The 15974-nt window shown below is 39.0% G+C and overlaps 1 protein-coding gene across 1 annotated transcript in view; it reads left to right on the top strand.

Moving 5' to 3' along the window:
• AMBRA1 (autophagy and beclin 1 regulator 1) overlaps positions 1 to 15974 on the top strand; it is a 126062-nt gene that overhangs the window by 29487 nt on the left and 80601 nt on the right. The window contains exons 8-9 of the mRNA XM_058026874.1: positions 3036 to 3122; positions 7465 to 7647. Coding sequence (XP_057882857.1) covers positions 3036 to 3122; positions 7465 to 7647 — 270 coding nt within the window. The remainder of the gene's footprint in view (positions 1 to 3035; positions 3123 to 7464; positions 7648 to 15974) is intronic.

The following is a 15974-nucleotide window of genomic DNA, read 5'->3' as shown; positions in this document are numbered from 1 at the left end:
TGTGATCTGAGAGGGCACGGTTGTAGGATAATTAACTACTAATCAGACTTAAAATCAGCTCTGGCTTTTAGCAGTTACTGCTAACTGAATTAATTATCTTTGTGCACATGATCTGAATGTGGCCCTACTATGTGGCCTGTGTGCCTCAATGTGAGGTAGTGCAGGAGCTGGATTTGTTTTTGTCAGCCTTGGAAGGCTCTACTGGAAAGGCCATTTTGACTGAGACCATTCAACTTGGACAGTGCAAGCTTAGAAAGGGTTCTACAGGAGTGTTTGTAATCCTGTTCCTTACAACCCAGTAACTACTGGTCTTCCAAGGGAGCCCCTCTGGTGTAGCAGCTTCTGTTGCTGCAGGGATGGAGTTGCAGCCTGTTCAGGGAATGTCACAGGGCTGTTGAAGCCTGGAGGAAGTCTCTTTACCTGGACACTTGGCCATCCTGGGCTCAGGGAACTGCTGGTTATTAAGGTAACCTGTACCTGTTCTCATCTGAGGTCCCAAGTAACTGCTGTAGCAAGACTCTTCAAATATATATTTCAAGGATCTGTTGCAGTGTGGTGGTGAGAATTATAGATTGCTGAAAGTGCTGTTGCCAAGCCAAGCAGAGGGTCTCCTGGCAGACCCACACCAAGTTACAGTGATATGTGCCCTGCCCCTGCACCCTTGTGGTGTCCTCTGCTTAGTAAGGGTTTTGATTTCTTTCAGCATAGCTGCTAGATGCTTTCTGAAGGTGATCCCTCAAAGTCAATGGTCATCTTAGGCAGTTGCCAGGTTTTTTAAAGGGGAGAAGACAAAAATTATGGGGGGACAATACCAGGAAACTTCTTTCTAACAGTGTTTGCTAGGCTGTGCAGCATGTACTAGTCATCTTCCCTTGTGGCTTTGATTTTACTGTGTCACTTTGTGGGCAGATAGAAAGGAGATGGGATATGTAGTGTGTAGGCATCAAGACTTTTTACAGGGATGAGTTTGATGATTATTTGTTTGTACATATTATCAAAACACCATAGGCATTGCTCGCATTAGGAGGAAGCTGCTGTTTCTGTTTCAAGTTGTGACCCTGTCAGAATCTGCATGCTCTGGAAGCTCTTTCTCCTTGGTTAAGTCCAATGATCAGGCAGGATGTTCCAGCCTTGACATATCCAAGTTGCTTGCAAAATGCTGGGTTTGGAGCAGCTTAGAAAAGCAGATTTCTCAAAAGCATGTTGATATTGCAGTGGCAGTAACCTAGTCTCAGAGACAGTGGTTTAAAAGGGACCAGCTGCTTGAGTAGGTAGAATGTCCCTTCTGCTAATTTTAATCTGTCTGTCTTTCCCCTAGAAGGAATTAAAGCAGTTTATATGTGATGCAACTAATAGGTATACCTGTACACCTCACAGGTATAGGACTTCAGGTATATCTCATAAAGCTGAAACACTGTTCATTCTGGATTGGCTCTTTTTGCACATATGTACTTGGAGCAGAAGGAAGGGTTTGGTAAGACAGAATTAAAGTATAAGGACTTTTTGGGTAACCAAGGGATTCATAATATCTGGCAGTATTGAGTATTAGAGCTTTTGACTCAATAACCTAGGAACCAGGAGAATTAATCAAACTCAAACTTTGAGAGATTCAGTAACTGTTCTTGAATAAGACAAATGGTTGCCAAACAAATTTGTGCTAGAAAGGACAGGATTTCTTGCCTTATGCATAGTCTCAGTGCTTTGCAGCAAGTTTCTCAAGCTGACACACACCTTTCCAACTGGGAGACTGAAGCAATCTCTCACTGTTTCCTGTATTCTTGATCTATAATGTAAATTGAAGTATTTTTCTTTTAATTGCTGGAAGACAGTAAATATTTTTCTTGAGATACTGATGGGTAGGCTGTTGCTAGGAAAAAAGACATCTCATTTGGAATTCTGCTGTCGTTATGTGGCTAGAAATGGGAGGTTGGGTGTGGATTTTATCTGGTCCTTCTTCCTGCTTCCTGTGTTAATACTTGCTGTCCTGCACTGCAAAGGCTAATGGATTATTATGAGTGGGGCTAAGGATTCAAATCTTTCTCAGCAGCTGTGCGTGTGAGTGAGTAGAACAGATGTGGTGTTGGACCTCTTTGATTTTCAAACCACAACAACTTTCATTAAGTTACAGACTAGAAAACAAAATTTAGCAGGAGTTCTGAGGTAGAAAGACTTGAAAGGGAACTCAGCAATCTTATAAACGTGAGAGTTGTGTTTTCCACTTTCTGTACCTGCCCCAAATCATCTCTCTTGTGTTAATCTAATGGCTGCAACAGGCCATGAGTCAGTCTTGAAACAGTGCTGTCCTCTGGTTTATGACAGAAGCTAGACAGAGGTGCATGTAGAAGCCAGGGTGGGGACATATTCCTGCTATATACTTCTGATTCTGCTGCCTTCATGACTTAGTCTCACTTCTCATATACTCAGGCTGTCTGGCTGCATTTGCATACATTTATTTCTTGAGTGAATATTTGTTATCTCTCCCTGTGGCTGATTACAGTACAGAGGAAAAGAACATTTTAAATTTTTACAGTTTTGTAGAAAACCTTTCTTTCAGAGCCTGAGACTAAGATTCAAGATCTTACTATGGATAGACAGCAGTGTTGCCCTTAAAGTCCACATGTTAACATGTGTGTTCTTTGTCCCCTGCTCCCTGGCCCATTCCATGTGTAGCCACCTCTGAGTAGGTAAGAATTTGACAGATGGCCAGTGCAGTGGTAGTGTTTATGGACCTAATATATTGGGGTGGGTTGTCTCCAGAGAAGTGACATCTACATCTTTCTCTTGGAACTTGGAAATGGCTGTGGGAGCACTCTTCTTCCTTTCTTTCTCCTGTGAGGTGTTCTTTCTCCTGTGCAGTGAGAATATAAAACTTTGAATACCAAAAACAGGTATGCCATCAGCGAGTGGTTCAGTATGTTGCAGAATTCTCTGCACTAGTGATAGAAATAGTCTTAAGAGGTTTCAGAAAGTAGGTCATATATAAGAAGGATGTTCCTGAATGGTCTTTGATGTTGTAATTTGTTTTGCCTTTCCAGGAGGTTGCTGGAGTCTTCCCTCATTTCATTATCTCGCTATGATGGAGCAGGATCCCGGGAACATCCAATCTACCCAGATCCAGCCAGGTAAGATCTAAATGCAGTCTAAAGGCATTTAAGTTTTACATGCAAAAGCATAACTTCAGTATAAGTGACTGAAACCTCTGGAAATTGGGCTTATCTCCTTCTTAATGATCTGCCATGGGGAAAGAGCAAAACAAGTGAGCAGATGCTGTTAAGTCTGGGGGGAAGTGAGGCAAACAGGAAGGAATTACTGTTGAAGTAAACACATAAGAATTCATGAAATCGTTTGGGGTGGAGAACACTAGGTGGCAAACAGGTCCAACAGTAAATGAGCTGTATCAATGTATTAAAAATCTCTTTTGAAGAAAAATGAATTAAAAAACAAATAGTCTTGAATGCAGTAAAGGGAATTAGGAGGTAGTGTGAGCAGACAACGTGCTGCTTAGAAGCATGAATTGCATAAATGTATCTGTACAAGAGAGAGCATAGCCAGAAGGTTATGTATACTTAACTAAGAACAAAATACTGACAATTATTTTTGAAAAGTCATGAATCATTGACATTAGGCATAGAAACACCTGTAGTGCTGCTTAATCTTCAAAAGAGGTGGGAGTGTTTCAGAGGACTAGAAAAAGCAAATGTGGCAGTTATCAAAAATGGAAAGAAGTGATCTTTGCAGTTTCTATTTAGTGTATTAAGAAAGCAACAGATGGGATAATGTGACCCAAAGACTCTGTCAGAAGAAATGATAGAATCGTGAACAGCAAGTGGCTTTGGAAACTTTCAAAGAATAAATCATGACAAATAGATCTTTAGATGGGTTTAGGAAAGCTATGAATGAGGAAATTCAGTAAGTGTAAGCTATATCTGATTTAGCCTTTTGGGGAACTTCTTGCATAGTTGTGTGAATTGAGGGCCACTAGGATTTATCATAAAGAAGAGTACAGGAATGCCACTGAAAATTAAATCCTGAGTTGCTGAAAGATGTTTGTTGTTTTGTGAGGTTTGGAGTGGGGGAGGGGGTTGTTTTCTTCATCATTAACCCAAAAATGTGCATTTTTGTACAGATAATACTCTTAAGTACAAGTTCTGAAATAAAAGGTTGCAAACTGGCCAGATGGTATAATTGTGTTGGTAAATAACTCCTTGCTAACTGTCTCTGTAGGTAAAGCCTTGCAGAGGTGAAATTTTATATTTGGCTTTTTTTTCCATTTATTGTGAAGAAAGTTGCCTTGTGAAGTTAATTCAAAGGCTTAGGAATGATGTAAACAAAACTGTAGTGAAGTGAAAGTAAGGTGGAGTATGCAGCTTGTGTATAAGATCCTTGGGAAACCAACCTAGGTGACTGCTGAAGGTCTTGGCAACTGCCTGTCAGAAATGCTGTTAGATGTAAAAGCTTCTAAATGGCAGTTGGTTAAATGGCAGGGAAAGGGATTGATTTACCTGGAAGGAGGAGAATTATATTCTACAAATGTTATTTAAAGCTCTTATTACATTCAGGTTTATTTTTGAATGCCAAAAGCTGCTTTATTGCTGGAAGTGCACCATTCATTGTTTCTGGAATGCCTCGTCCAAAGCAGGCAGATTGATAGAGCAGAAATTTTAAGATCTCATTCTAGCTCTCTGGGAGCTGCCTTTTAAAAAAGAAAAGGAGGGCCTGCCTAGGTGTCTGAATTTTGTTTTCCCCTTTTATAAATGTCTGCTGTGATGTAATAAAATGTAAGTATTTGTAAGAATAAAATGTAAGAAAATGGATCAGTGCCTGAATAATTTCCTAGCATAACGGGTATGGTCAAAGATATTTTTCTACTTGAAGCCATCTTAGAACTGATGCAGTGCTCTTCATGTGACAGTTCAAGTGGTTTTAGGTTATGGTAGAAACTATAGTAGCTGGAGTTTATAAAGAGCTTTGAAAGAAAAGTCCAGTTTTGAAACTCTTCTAAGAAGGTTAATTTGTTCTGGTAAATGTCACTGTCCTTTTCAGAGAATGAGATTCATGGAGGCGTGATCAGTACCAGCTAGAAGTTTGAGTGGGATAGGATTAGAGTCTTCCTCCATAAACCTTACTGGTTTGCTGGGCTAGTAGGATATTTTTAACTGTCCCTTTAACTAGTTGGAAATTTGAAAAGTGATTAAAAGGAGTGTTACTGCATTTTGAAGGGTTTTTTGGTAGCATCATAACTTCCAAATGTAATCTCTTTGAGAAGATAAATAACAAGGTGGAGAAGTGAAAGGTGAAATAAACACATCTGTATCTATTAATAAACATCTGTATGTGTCTGTGTGTGTTTGTGTTTTAAATATATATTAAATATGTATACCTCCTTAAGACCACACTGTTTCCAATGGAGTCTTTTTTTAAAGAGTGCATAAACTACATGATCTGAAAAATTTATTTTTGAGAGCATGTATATGTGTTAGTTTTGTTTCTGCGTTTACTGTCTGTAATGGTGCTATGTTTGAATAACCTAGGTCAGCAGTGAGGCGGGGAGAATATTTTTTGAAGTTCCCTCAGATTTAGAATGAATATTTTGATGTAGACTGCAGCAGTATTTTTCAGTGGCCTTACTGAACTTCACTAAGGTCAGCTTGGCTGTTCTGTCATTCTCCACAGTTTCCATATGTACTGGGCTCAAAAAATAATCTGTAGAAGAATTAAATTAGACTGTCATCAACGAACACCTACAATAATGGGTTTTTTAAATAGAAATACTCAATAAGAATTACATATGCTCCTAGACTCCATATATATATGTATGTATAAAGCATCACAGTGTTTGTTGGATATATGTCTAGAAAAAAATCTAAGCAGCTAGAAAGTATTTTATTCCTTACACCTTTCTCTCTGTGTATCAGACTTAAGCTTCTTGTGTTGTCTTTGAGATCTTTTTCACAGTCTATTCAGTGCACACACCGTGTGCTGTTAGGAAGCTGAATGTGACAGCTTGTCATCGGTTATGGCCACTCTTTATTGCCTACTCTTTCTTCTAACAGGTATCACCATGTTTTTTCTTCTGGTGTCCTGCAGAATTTTAGAAGACTGTGAAAGTCATTCTTCATATTCTTCTGTAAAATTCTCCCTTTGTGTGATACTAGGGAAAATAAAAGTTTCAGTGGTTACACTGCTGGACTGCTGCGACCACTGTTCATGTTTGCCAGTGTTTGCCTTGTTCCTGTGTTTCTTTTTTTTTTTTTTTTTCTCTGTACATATTTTGGTGTAGTATTTTTTTAGGCATGCTCAAAGGCTTTGGCTTATGGAAAAGCCCAGAGAAGAGACCGGCACATTTATTAATGTGCATCTGTAATGCCTTGCTTTTTTGTATTTGGCCTATTAAGTCTTATGGGGAGTAGAGAGAAGTGATGTGTTTGTCCAGCAAAGCCTTCTTCTTTATGTAGGCATGAACAGGTTTACCTCATTAAACTGCATAAAAGATTCAGGAGGAATCAAGCTGAGTATGTTCTTCCTCTTACCCTTTTGATGTTTTTTGGCTTAAGTTTTAACACCTCTGAACCTGTAATCTGTCTCCTAAACTTGTCCTCCCCCCAAATTAGAATTCAAGTCTAACCAAATAAGGCTAATTAAATGGTAAATCAAGCATCTGAAGTGTCTGGATTTTAACACTGAATAAGTGTGTCACAGAAAACATGTGTGAGGAGCTGTGGATATACAGGGTGGGAAAAGAGAGTATGTGTTCACTCTCAAGAGAGTAATGCTGGTGTGTGATAGCTGATGCAAACAAATGCTAGGTTATGCATGAGAGAGAATTAAGAGTTAAAACAGAGGAAAGGTTTCCTTTCAGGTGGGATGCAAGGCTTTTAAAGCTCCACTTAGCACATACATAGTGGATCTGATAAAATTGCTGCCATATAAAATCCCTACCATTTAGATTACAAAGTAGTTGAAGATGTGAAACTTTTTTTCTCCTGATTGATATTCTGTGGTACTCCCTAACTACCATCAAGACAACAGCGCTTCGGTGTTTATTTGAACAGTGCTGCTGTTTGGCATTGCAGGCAGGGTTCACATTGAGACTGGGCTTGGTTCTTTTAAGGGATGCTTGCTGAGCTTACTAGAGTGAACTGGTAATAAATGAATCAGTGAGCTCCAGAGAGTACTGAGAAGCAAATTTCTCTCTTCTGTGGATGAGCTTTTTGTCTGTAGGTACTGTGTGGTGCTTCTGTTTGCAAAGGGGATCTTTGCAAAGGGGATGTGGAATTGTAGCATATAAAGGGAAAATTACTTTTCCTTGCTTTCTGTATTTAATCCATCTTACAGATAAAATGCAAACAGTCAGCCTTGTGATAGGCTGTTACTGGCCTGGCACTTGGAGTTCAAAAGGAAAAATAGGGCTGGCTGTCATTCTAAATTTATGTAATTTGTATTTGTGTATCTTTTCTTGCTCAGGTTGTCTCCTGCTGCATATTATGCCCAGAGGATGATCCAGTATCTTTCCCGGAGGGACAGTATTCGGCAACGCTCTATGCGATATCAGCAAAACCGTCTCCGCTCTTCCTCCTCCTCTGCTTCCACTTCCGAGAACTCAAGCCCATCTGTGGAGGGAAATGATCTGGAATTTGAAGATTTTGAGTAAGTGTGTGTGCTGCCTGGCCCTCTTGCTTGCCACTGTTGTCAGCACAGGTCTGCTTTCTGGTTTCCTACTTGGAAATAAACCATATTGTTTATCAGTCAAAGACACCTTAGGCTTCTTGTAGGAACAGATTAAGTAATTCAATCAATAATTAGAGCATTGATTGCTAGAAATAGGTCTGGTCATTTCTATTATGAAAATTAAGGATGTTGTAGGGCTACCTTCAACACATTAGGTATCTCAACCACATTTAGAAGACTGGTTAAATAAAGAAAATTAGATTCTTTTTCTCCAGTAGGACAGATGGGGAGCCAAGAGTTTTACTTGAGTTGTCAAACCTTGAGACAGAACAAGAGTCACTAAGAGGCTTTGCAAGACTTAGTTCTTTGATCTAAGGCTATAGGAGACACACAGACATGTCCCATGTTCTGAGTGGTTCTGCTGACGAACTTTTAAAATTTGTTCTCCAGCATCTGCTTTTGGACTTCTGGTGATACACAGTGTAATTCCAGCAAAAAAATTATTGCAAATTTTTAATAAATGGAAGAGTATAGTAATGTATTCCTTACATGGCATATAGACCAAAAGCACAGCAATTTAGATTAAAATTCATTCTAGCAGCAAAGAGACTATAACTTTTCTAGCCTGTCTTCAGTAATTTCTTTTTAAATGTGGGATAATTCCTGAGTAGCCTTAAGTATTTCACTGAATTTTCCCCCATTTGTGTATACTGCAATTAAAACAAAGGATAATTCTGAGCAGAGTTGTAGAAGTAGTCTATGGTTATACTGTAGTATAGTAGGGTGGTGTGTTTGATGGGAGCTGTGAACTCCTCAAAAAATCTGGGTTGTTATGTTGCAGCTGCCAGCAAAGGATGCTGTCAACTTCCCTACTATTTTAATTTGCACATTCACTTGCTGCAGTGGCACATACTTGAGATGACATGTTATTAAAGCTCCATGTCCTTTGTTTCAGGATAAAGTCCCTTTCTGAAGGATACTAGTTGCACTAGCTATTCCCAAAAGCAAGATATTAATCCCTTTTAGACTTTCAAGTGGTGGTAGACTATTTTTTTTCCTTGAAAGTTGTTCTGTGAAGCTGTCATTTCATGCTCCAGCAATCGAATATTCTGAAGTACAGGGTCAGAGAATGTCTTTCCCTCTCATTGTGGCTTTGTTTGTGTAAAATGTAAATGAGGGCAGATAAACTATTAGGCAGTGACTCTTCTGCATTTTCTCAAGCATCCTTGTGGTCTGGAAAAGCAGAAATACGGTGGCTGCTGGGCCTGTTTTTGGGAAGTGGGTGTGTTGCAAGCGTAGACCTTACTATTTCCATTATTCCATTTTATTTGTCTGGGGCAGCTTGTTCTGCTAGAGAAGTAAAAGATGGTATGTTCTTTGTTCACAGAGCCAGGCAAATGCCTGTAGAGAAGTGTGTTCCCCTGCAGATAATGTTCACACAGTAAGAGCACCCAGTCAGGAAAGCAATTCAATCAGCCATACTGAGGTTGTCTTTCATTTCATACTGAGCAAAAAGTGTTTATTCCTTAAAGTGCAGTGCCTGAATTTGTTGGTTGAATATTTCATATCAAATTGTAGTCTCTGCATTCAAGACCTGCTGCCTTTTTACTTCTCTGCTTCATTATTTCTCTTGGCTGATTAGAGAGGGCTGCTATGCAGGGGTCCTTAGAGCTGGAACTTCTCGTGACTCATTTGATTTTTTCTGCTGAGACTTCACAATTAAATGTCTTACAGAGTTCTTGCTTCTCTTTTGGCTCCTGTATCCCTCCTTCCTTGCTTGTTCACCTGTGCAGTCATGTATTACTTCATGGATGATTTTTCTTGCTGTGGTTCAGATGCCCTGACTTCACTGTGTCTCCAGATTTGATATGGGGAAGGGTGGTGTTGCCGCTGTGTCTGGCTGTCTGCAGCTCATGCTTTTCTCCTGAAATACAGGGAACTTTTTTTTCCATAAAAGCCAGAAAATTGCCTTGGTGCTTTATCTTTCTAATCTGGCTAATATAATGGATAAATAATCTCTTTTTGTTTCCCAGAGATAAGGAGAAGGGTGTAAGGGACATTAAACACCAGTGCCTTTTACTGTGCATAGAGCACTGGGCAAGGAGTGAATCCTGTGCTTGTGCAGGATGCTTGGGAGACAAGCTTCCTCTGCTTTCATATTTTTTGGGATTCAGAGATTTTTTCTCTTCAAAAATTCATTTTGTCTTTTTTTTCAGTTTTCTTTACCTAATGGCCTAGTAAGGGAAGAACTGGGCCTATGTACTGTTTGTGTGTTTATGGCCTCTAAATTTAAGTTAAAGCCTCTCCTGCGTCTCAGTCAAGGGTGAATTCATTCATAAATACATTTAGTTTGTGATGACAATAGAAGTAGTGTTGGTATAAGACTCTGAACTAGTGTTTTGTATAAGTGTTAGTAATATCCTTCTTTTACACCAGCTTTTATGGACAGTAGAGGAGGGAGACACACTATACCTGTGTTTTTCAGTCTAAGAAGATGTTCTTTCTCTATATGTGCTCTCTGTGTTTAACCTGTCACTGTTGTCATCTTGCTGCTTATTGAATGCAACTGTCAACTGTAAACTTAGTCATGTCTACATAAAAGCATTTAATACAGTTTGTAATATATATACAGATTGTAATATTAGGTTATTGCCAGATAGATTGATATGAGTGGGTTTTAAGGTTAGCTTTAGTAGAATCCTAAGCTAAAATGAAAAGACTTCCTGAGTTGTGGAATAAGAATCTCTGAATGAAGAATGACATAATTTTAGTCTTCCAGCATAACTGGTAAAAATAGATTCTTTATAGACAAATTATACATGTTGAACTTTCTGATTTCAAGTTCTTATTTGAATATCTCATGTTTGCATCACATAGTAAATTGATATTTTTAAAGCTAAACAATTTTGACTTTTTCAAGAATTTTGATGTGGTCTCTTCTATAGATTTCCTTTAGTCTAGAACAGCTCTCTAATGTTGAAGCCTGTGGGTTATGCTTCTAGGACTCCTTAGATAGCGCAATCTCTGTTATTTCATTTGTAATTCTGAATTTGTCACCATAATAAGAATGTGGAGGTGTTTCTGGAGGTGAATTTTGGCCATCTATGTCCCTTTTTGTCTGAAGTAACTATGGGAGCAAATACAGAAGTACAGGTTTGTTTCATCTGTCAGACTGAAAAGCAGATATAGGACAGTGTACCAGCTCTTAAAGCCTGAGTCAAACCCTTCACTGCAGTTCAAAAAAGGCTTTCAAGCTAAGGCTACAGGTGTGACTGTGGCTGACTCCTCTGTCTCTTTTTGAGTGAGGGCTGCCTGACAGAATATAGATAAGGAGGAGCTTGGAGATAACACTATTTTCATGTCTCCAACTTTTCCCTGTTCTGTTTTATCCTTTCTCCTTCCCTGTAGGAGGGTTTGTGCTGGCATGGATGCACTCAGTTGTGCCATTCTCACAGGCTAGGAAGGTCTTTTTTGTGTCTCTATAACAAGATGGGCTTAACCTCACGGGCCTGAAGTCTTGTTTTAGTGTTTCATCTGTTTAATTTCTTTTGAGACACCATGAGCATCGAGACAGAAAATATGAGAACTGTTGGCACTGTTTTACTGGCCCTAATGGACCTTCTAGTTTTATTGGAAGCAGGCTCTTGCTTTGTAAAGATGATTAATCACTTAGGAAAAGCTTACAAGATTGAGAGTGATGTTATTTGGCTTTATTTGTCACCTTAAAATCCTTTTGTTTAAGGTAAGTTCTGGACCAAAAGTTGGGCTTTCTCAGATGGGCATCTTGCAAGGGTCTCCTCTTGAGTGCATGAGATACATGAGTATCCATCATACTTGCCTCCTGCCATTTTTGGTTGATTTATTGACACTGTCTTGGCAAGAACTGCCAAATCTAAGTTCTTCCAACAGCCTCTTGTCTCGAAGAGACGACCTGCCAGCCAACTGCCACTGTATTGAAGCTGCAAGTCTTACTTCCAGTGTCTTGTATGCAATTTTCATTCATTTTGGAGAATAGTATTGTAGATTCTTTTTGACCTCTTATAGGTGAAATGTTTGGTTTGGGACTCCAGTTTTTGTCATAGTTAGTGCTCCACTTCCAGCTGGCATTCTGGTTTAACTTTCTGTGTTAAGAAGAAAAGTGCATGTCTGATTAGATATTTTTGTGTGAGATATCCAGGCAATCACTCTTCTTTTGGAAAGTCTTCATTTAAAGTATATTTTGTTGTTAGCTTCTTTAGGAACCTTAACTGGGACACTAATACTTGACAATACTAATTAGTAACTGTCTGGATGCAAGCATGTCTGAACTAACATAAAGCACTGTGAGAGAAAAGGGAAGACAATGGCTATGGCAATGTGGTTACTCAGTAGTGTGTATTTGGGTAGAAGGTTTGGGTTTGGATTCTGTTTATTGATCATCTAGTGGAATGGTAGAAGTGGGTTTAGAGCAGGGATTTGTGTGTCATGGTGAGAATAAGCATGTGGTTTGCTTGATGGCTGACACAGAAAGATTTTGGTAAGTTTGAGTGAAGGGAGAAGTTGGAGATTGCCAGTTACTGAAATGACTTCTTCCTTACCCTTGTGACAGAAGTCCATGTTTGTGTTTAAGTCCAGTCTCTGCCTTTTTAGTCTGATTGTGTATCATTGTTTGCTAGAGACACAGTGCAATGGGAGTACTAACCTGCAGCAGTGCAATCAATTCACTGTGCACCTTCTGGCTTCCCTTAGCACACCATCTACTAAGAGCACATGGGTAGAGCTTGGACTCTTTTTGTAAAGTCTCGGTCTTTACTGCCCTCCTTTACAGCTGTCCACTGTGCACTCATTTATTTCTGAGTGTTTTTTTTCCTATCTGGCAACCTTCATTTTCTGCAAAAGAAACTTCTTCAAATAGTAGCCAGGTTTTCTTGTCAAGAGAGAGGAGAGATTGGAACGATTAAAGCTTTTTTGTGACACTTTCAATAAGTATAGAGCTTTTGATCTACAGCTCCAGTATACTGAGACAAGCTCTGTCATTATGGAGAGAGAAGCATGAGGAATCCCAGAGGTAAAGAAGGAGGTTTACTTTGTTGGGGGTCTGTAGGTTGATGGTATGCCAAGTGTTAAGCTCTCATAGGACATAGTGAAGGTGGATAAGAGAGATGACTTGATCAGTGGTATGCTTTTGTTCTAGAAATAGTGATATCATTTCCAAACTACAAGATTTCTAAAAGCAATTAGGGTGGGTTTTTAAATTTTTCTCCTTGCCATCCTGATGTTTACATCTGCAGTTAAAAAGACACATATAGGAGATGTGAGAATCTTAATAGGCTCTTCATGTCATTCAAGTGCTGATGGAAATGGATTTTTAGGGTCCATGACAGGTCATTATACTGCAGAAAATGTAGCCTTTTTTCCTGGAAATCTTAGATGAGACAGTTTGTTATCTTTCTTGAGCATCTACAAATAATGTTCTTGCTAGCAATTTGCTATTTGAGTTCACATAAAGCAGGATCGCTATTTGTTTCTTTCTTCCCAGAGCTCCTTTATTTGTTTTTGTGGTTTTTTCATCTGCCTTTGTTTCTTGCCTCACATGGCACTGCATCATTTTTTGTGATGAAGATGAGCCTTTACAAAACTGGCTTTCAAAGCAGATGCAAATATGTGTAACTTGGTGGTCACTTTCTGGGTTTTTTTCTTCTCTGCTAGAGGTTTCTGAAGCAGTTACCACTGGGTTGTTTCTTCCAGATACACAGCAACTTATGTTAACTATATTCATCATCTTAAACACAATTTCAGGCTAGTTACAGGTGCTGGTTGAATTGGAGTGATACTGAACCTACTCTTTGAACTTAATTTTTCAAGGATTAGTTAGAGTGTTATCTTGTTTTGTGATCTACTCATAGTAGCCTGCAGCTTCACTTTCCCTATTCTTTTAATCTTTTATCTTTTGTGACAGTCGTCTATATTACCCTTATCTTGGTCACAATGTCTAGTAATGTTGCATCGATGCAGTGAACAGGCAATAACTGTTTCCTTGCAGCAGTACTGCAGGATTTTGCTAATCTCTCCAGAATAATGTTGCTTTACCATTAAGTCACATCCCAGCAAGGCAAGTGTTTTCATATCAGGGTGGTGAAAGAATGTGTGCCTTTAGAAAGGTGGCAGTTGCCAGAAAAGCGCCCGTCATACTCCATACTGTTGGTTGCTTGAGTCCATAGAAACAATTCAATGTCAAGATGGTAATTCTGAGTTTTTCTAACAAATCTAAACTCTGTCCATTGTTTTCCTTTTGCTTTTATTTTGTGTCTGTGCAACTCAGAAATCAAACTAGGTCACCTAGTAGGCGAAGTCCACTGTTAATGAGAGTAATTAGGAAGCAAGCTGTTACTGGTTTGTTGCTGGCCATGCAAGCAGGTAGTGGTCTGCATTCTTGAAGCCCATAGGTCTAACAGATTAGTGTTGCTTGTGAAGTTATGGTTTCAATTCTGTTTCCTTTGCAAGCATAACAGTGCGATGTATTTTTTTAAAAAGAGACAAAAGTTGATGCCTCTCTAGCTTTGTCTGGCTGCTGATGTTTCTGCTTTCTAATGATTCACTGTAGCTATGAAGTGTATCAGTCTTATTCTAAAACAGCATTATCAGTTTGTGAGCCCACCACACAGTGAGCTGATTAAAATAGAAATAACTGGATCATGTGCCTAGAAAAGAGTGAGTGCTTCATTCTAGTTAGAAATTAGTCTTTCTCTGAAGCATTTAATCCTTGGCATTTTACAGGCAAGTACTTATATTTCTCTTGACCTCTCATATGTGATACTTTTCTGAAACACTTGATCTTCTGAAGTGCTATTTTTTAATCTCGTAAATACATTTTCCCCTGAGCAGTGCTTTGAGTGGTGATCAAGACTGGGGGGGTTTGTTTCTCTTCGGTCAGCAAAGCCATCAGTAACTCAACAGTCTGCTATTTTAAAGGAAGTTTTAGTTGATAAATAGATACACATTTTCTCTGGTGGTCCTTTCCAAAAGCTCCTAGTGAGAGATTGGCATTTCAGCCTTCAGAAGAATGCAGAATGATGGAAAGGCTTGAGTGACTTGTCTAACTTCTTTATCAATTACTGTGTTAAAAATCTATTCTACTTCCTGTCTCTCCAGCTGGCCACTGTCACTCTTGGTAGTTTCCCTACTATTTTTATTTTTTAGTTGGTTTTGGCTTCCAGTCTTGCACTTGGGACCTCACTCCACAACCATACATTTAGTGCCAGGAATGTATTTTTGTGTAACAAATGCGCATTTTTCTTGTTTTTCTTGTTTCTTGTTGTTTCCCTCAGTTCTCCCTCAAGTACTTCTTCAGTAATGACTGTGTGCTTCAGAGATGGGTTTATAAATGTATAACTTTTTTTTTTACCAGATTATGTGTGTTCTTTTAGATATACTTAAAAAAAACTGTACAGTAGTCATTTAAATCTGTAGATGTCAATATTTGTACCCTTTTTGATAGAACCTATGCTCCTGGCTTCCTTCTTTGTATCTACTTGTGGAAATAACTCTCCTCTTAGATAAGTTAGTTGTCTTTAATGTTTCACTTTTAACATAATCCTGGTTTTAGGTGAGATACATTTGTCCAAGGAGCCAGAAGTAGGGTGATGCCCTTTTCCTGGTTTGAGTTTGTAACTTCTCCAAGCCTTGAGGATTTTGAGTAAAGTAGCACATACTGTATGGAACCTTAATTTTTGAATAAGACACTAGTCTAACTCATCCAGGAGATACTATTTTAGCTACTATGCCCCTATGCAGAATTGCAACCATCTTGCAGTGTGGCTTTTCCTTTTGTCTACTAGGATGCCTGTCGCTCACAAAAACATTCAGAATGACAATGTTTTATATTGGTGTTTACCTCTCTATTTTGAGAGGCTTATTTCTGGAAGTGCTCCCATTTTTCTCTAAATTGATTTCTGTTAGATGCTCAGGATCTTGCAGGATCAGACGGATTAAAGTGTTAATATCTGGTATTTGCTGCTTCTCTGAGTGGTGAAGGTAGTAGTTAACTTTCTGTCATAGTGTTCCCAACACTGTATGTTACCTTACCCATCAGGACGGTGCTGGAAAGTAATCAACATGTTCTTAGAACCACCAGCAAAAGTGATGTTCTCTTCCTTATCTTTTTTCCTACTTCTGTACCCTTTCTAAAACACAGTACACGCTTTGTCTTGGAGTACTATGTAACTCTAGAAGAGTACACTCTTCTAAAGGTATATGTCATGTGTTTTCATCCAAATCAGCAGTGAATCCTGTGAAGTGAGTTGCAAGATTTCAGGATCTGCTTCTGC

This window comes from Melospiza georgiana, chromosome 6 (assembly GCF_028018845.1).
Source record: "Melospiza georgiana isolate bMelGeo1 chromosome 6, bMelGeo1.pri, whole genome shotgun sequence".
Lineage (NCBI taxonomy): Eukaryota > Metazoa > Chordata > Aves > Passeriformes > Passerellidae > Melospiza > Melospiza georgiana.
This window is presented reverse-complemented; position numbering and strand designations above follow the sequence as displayed.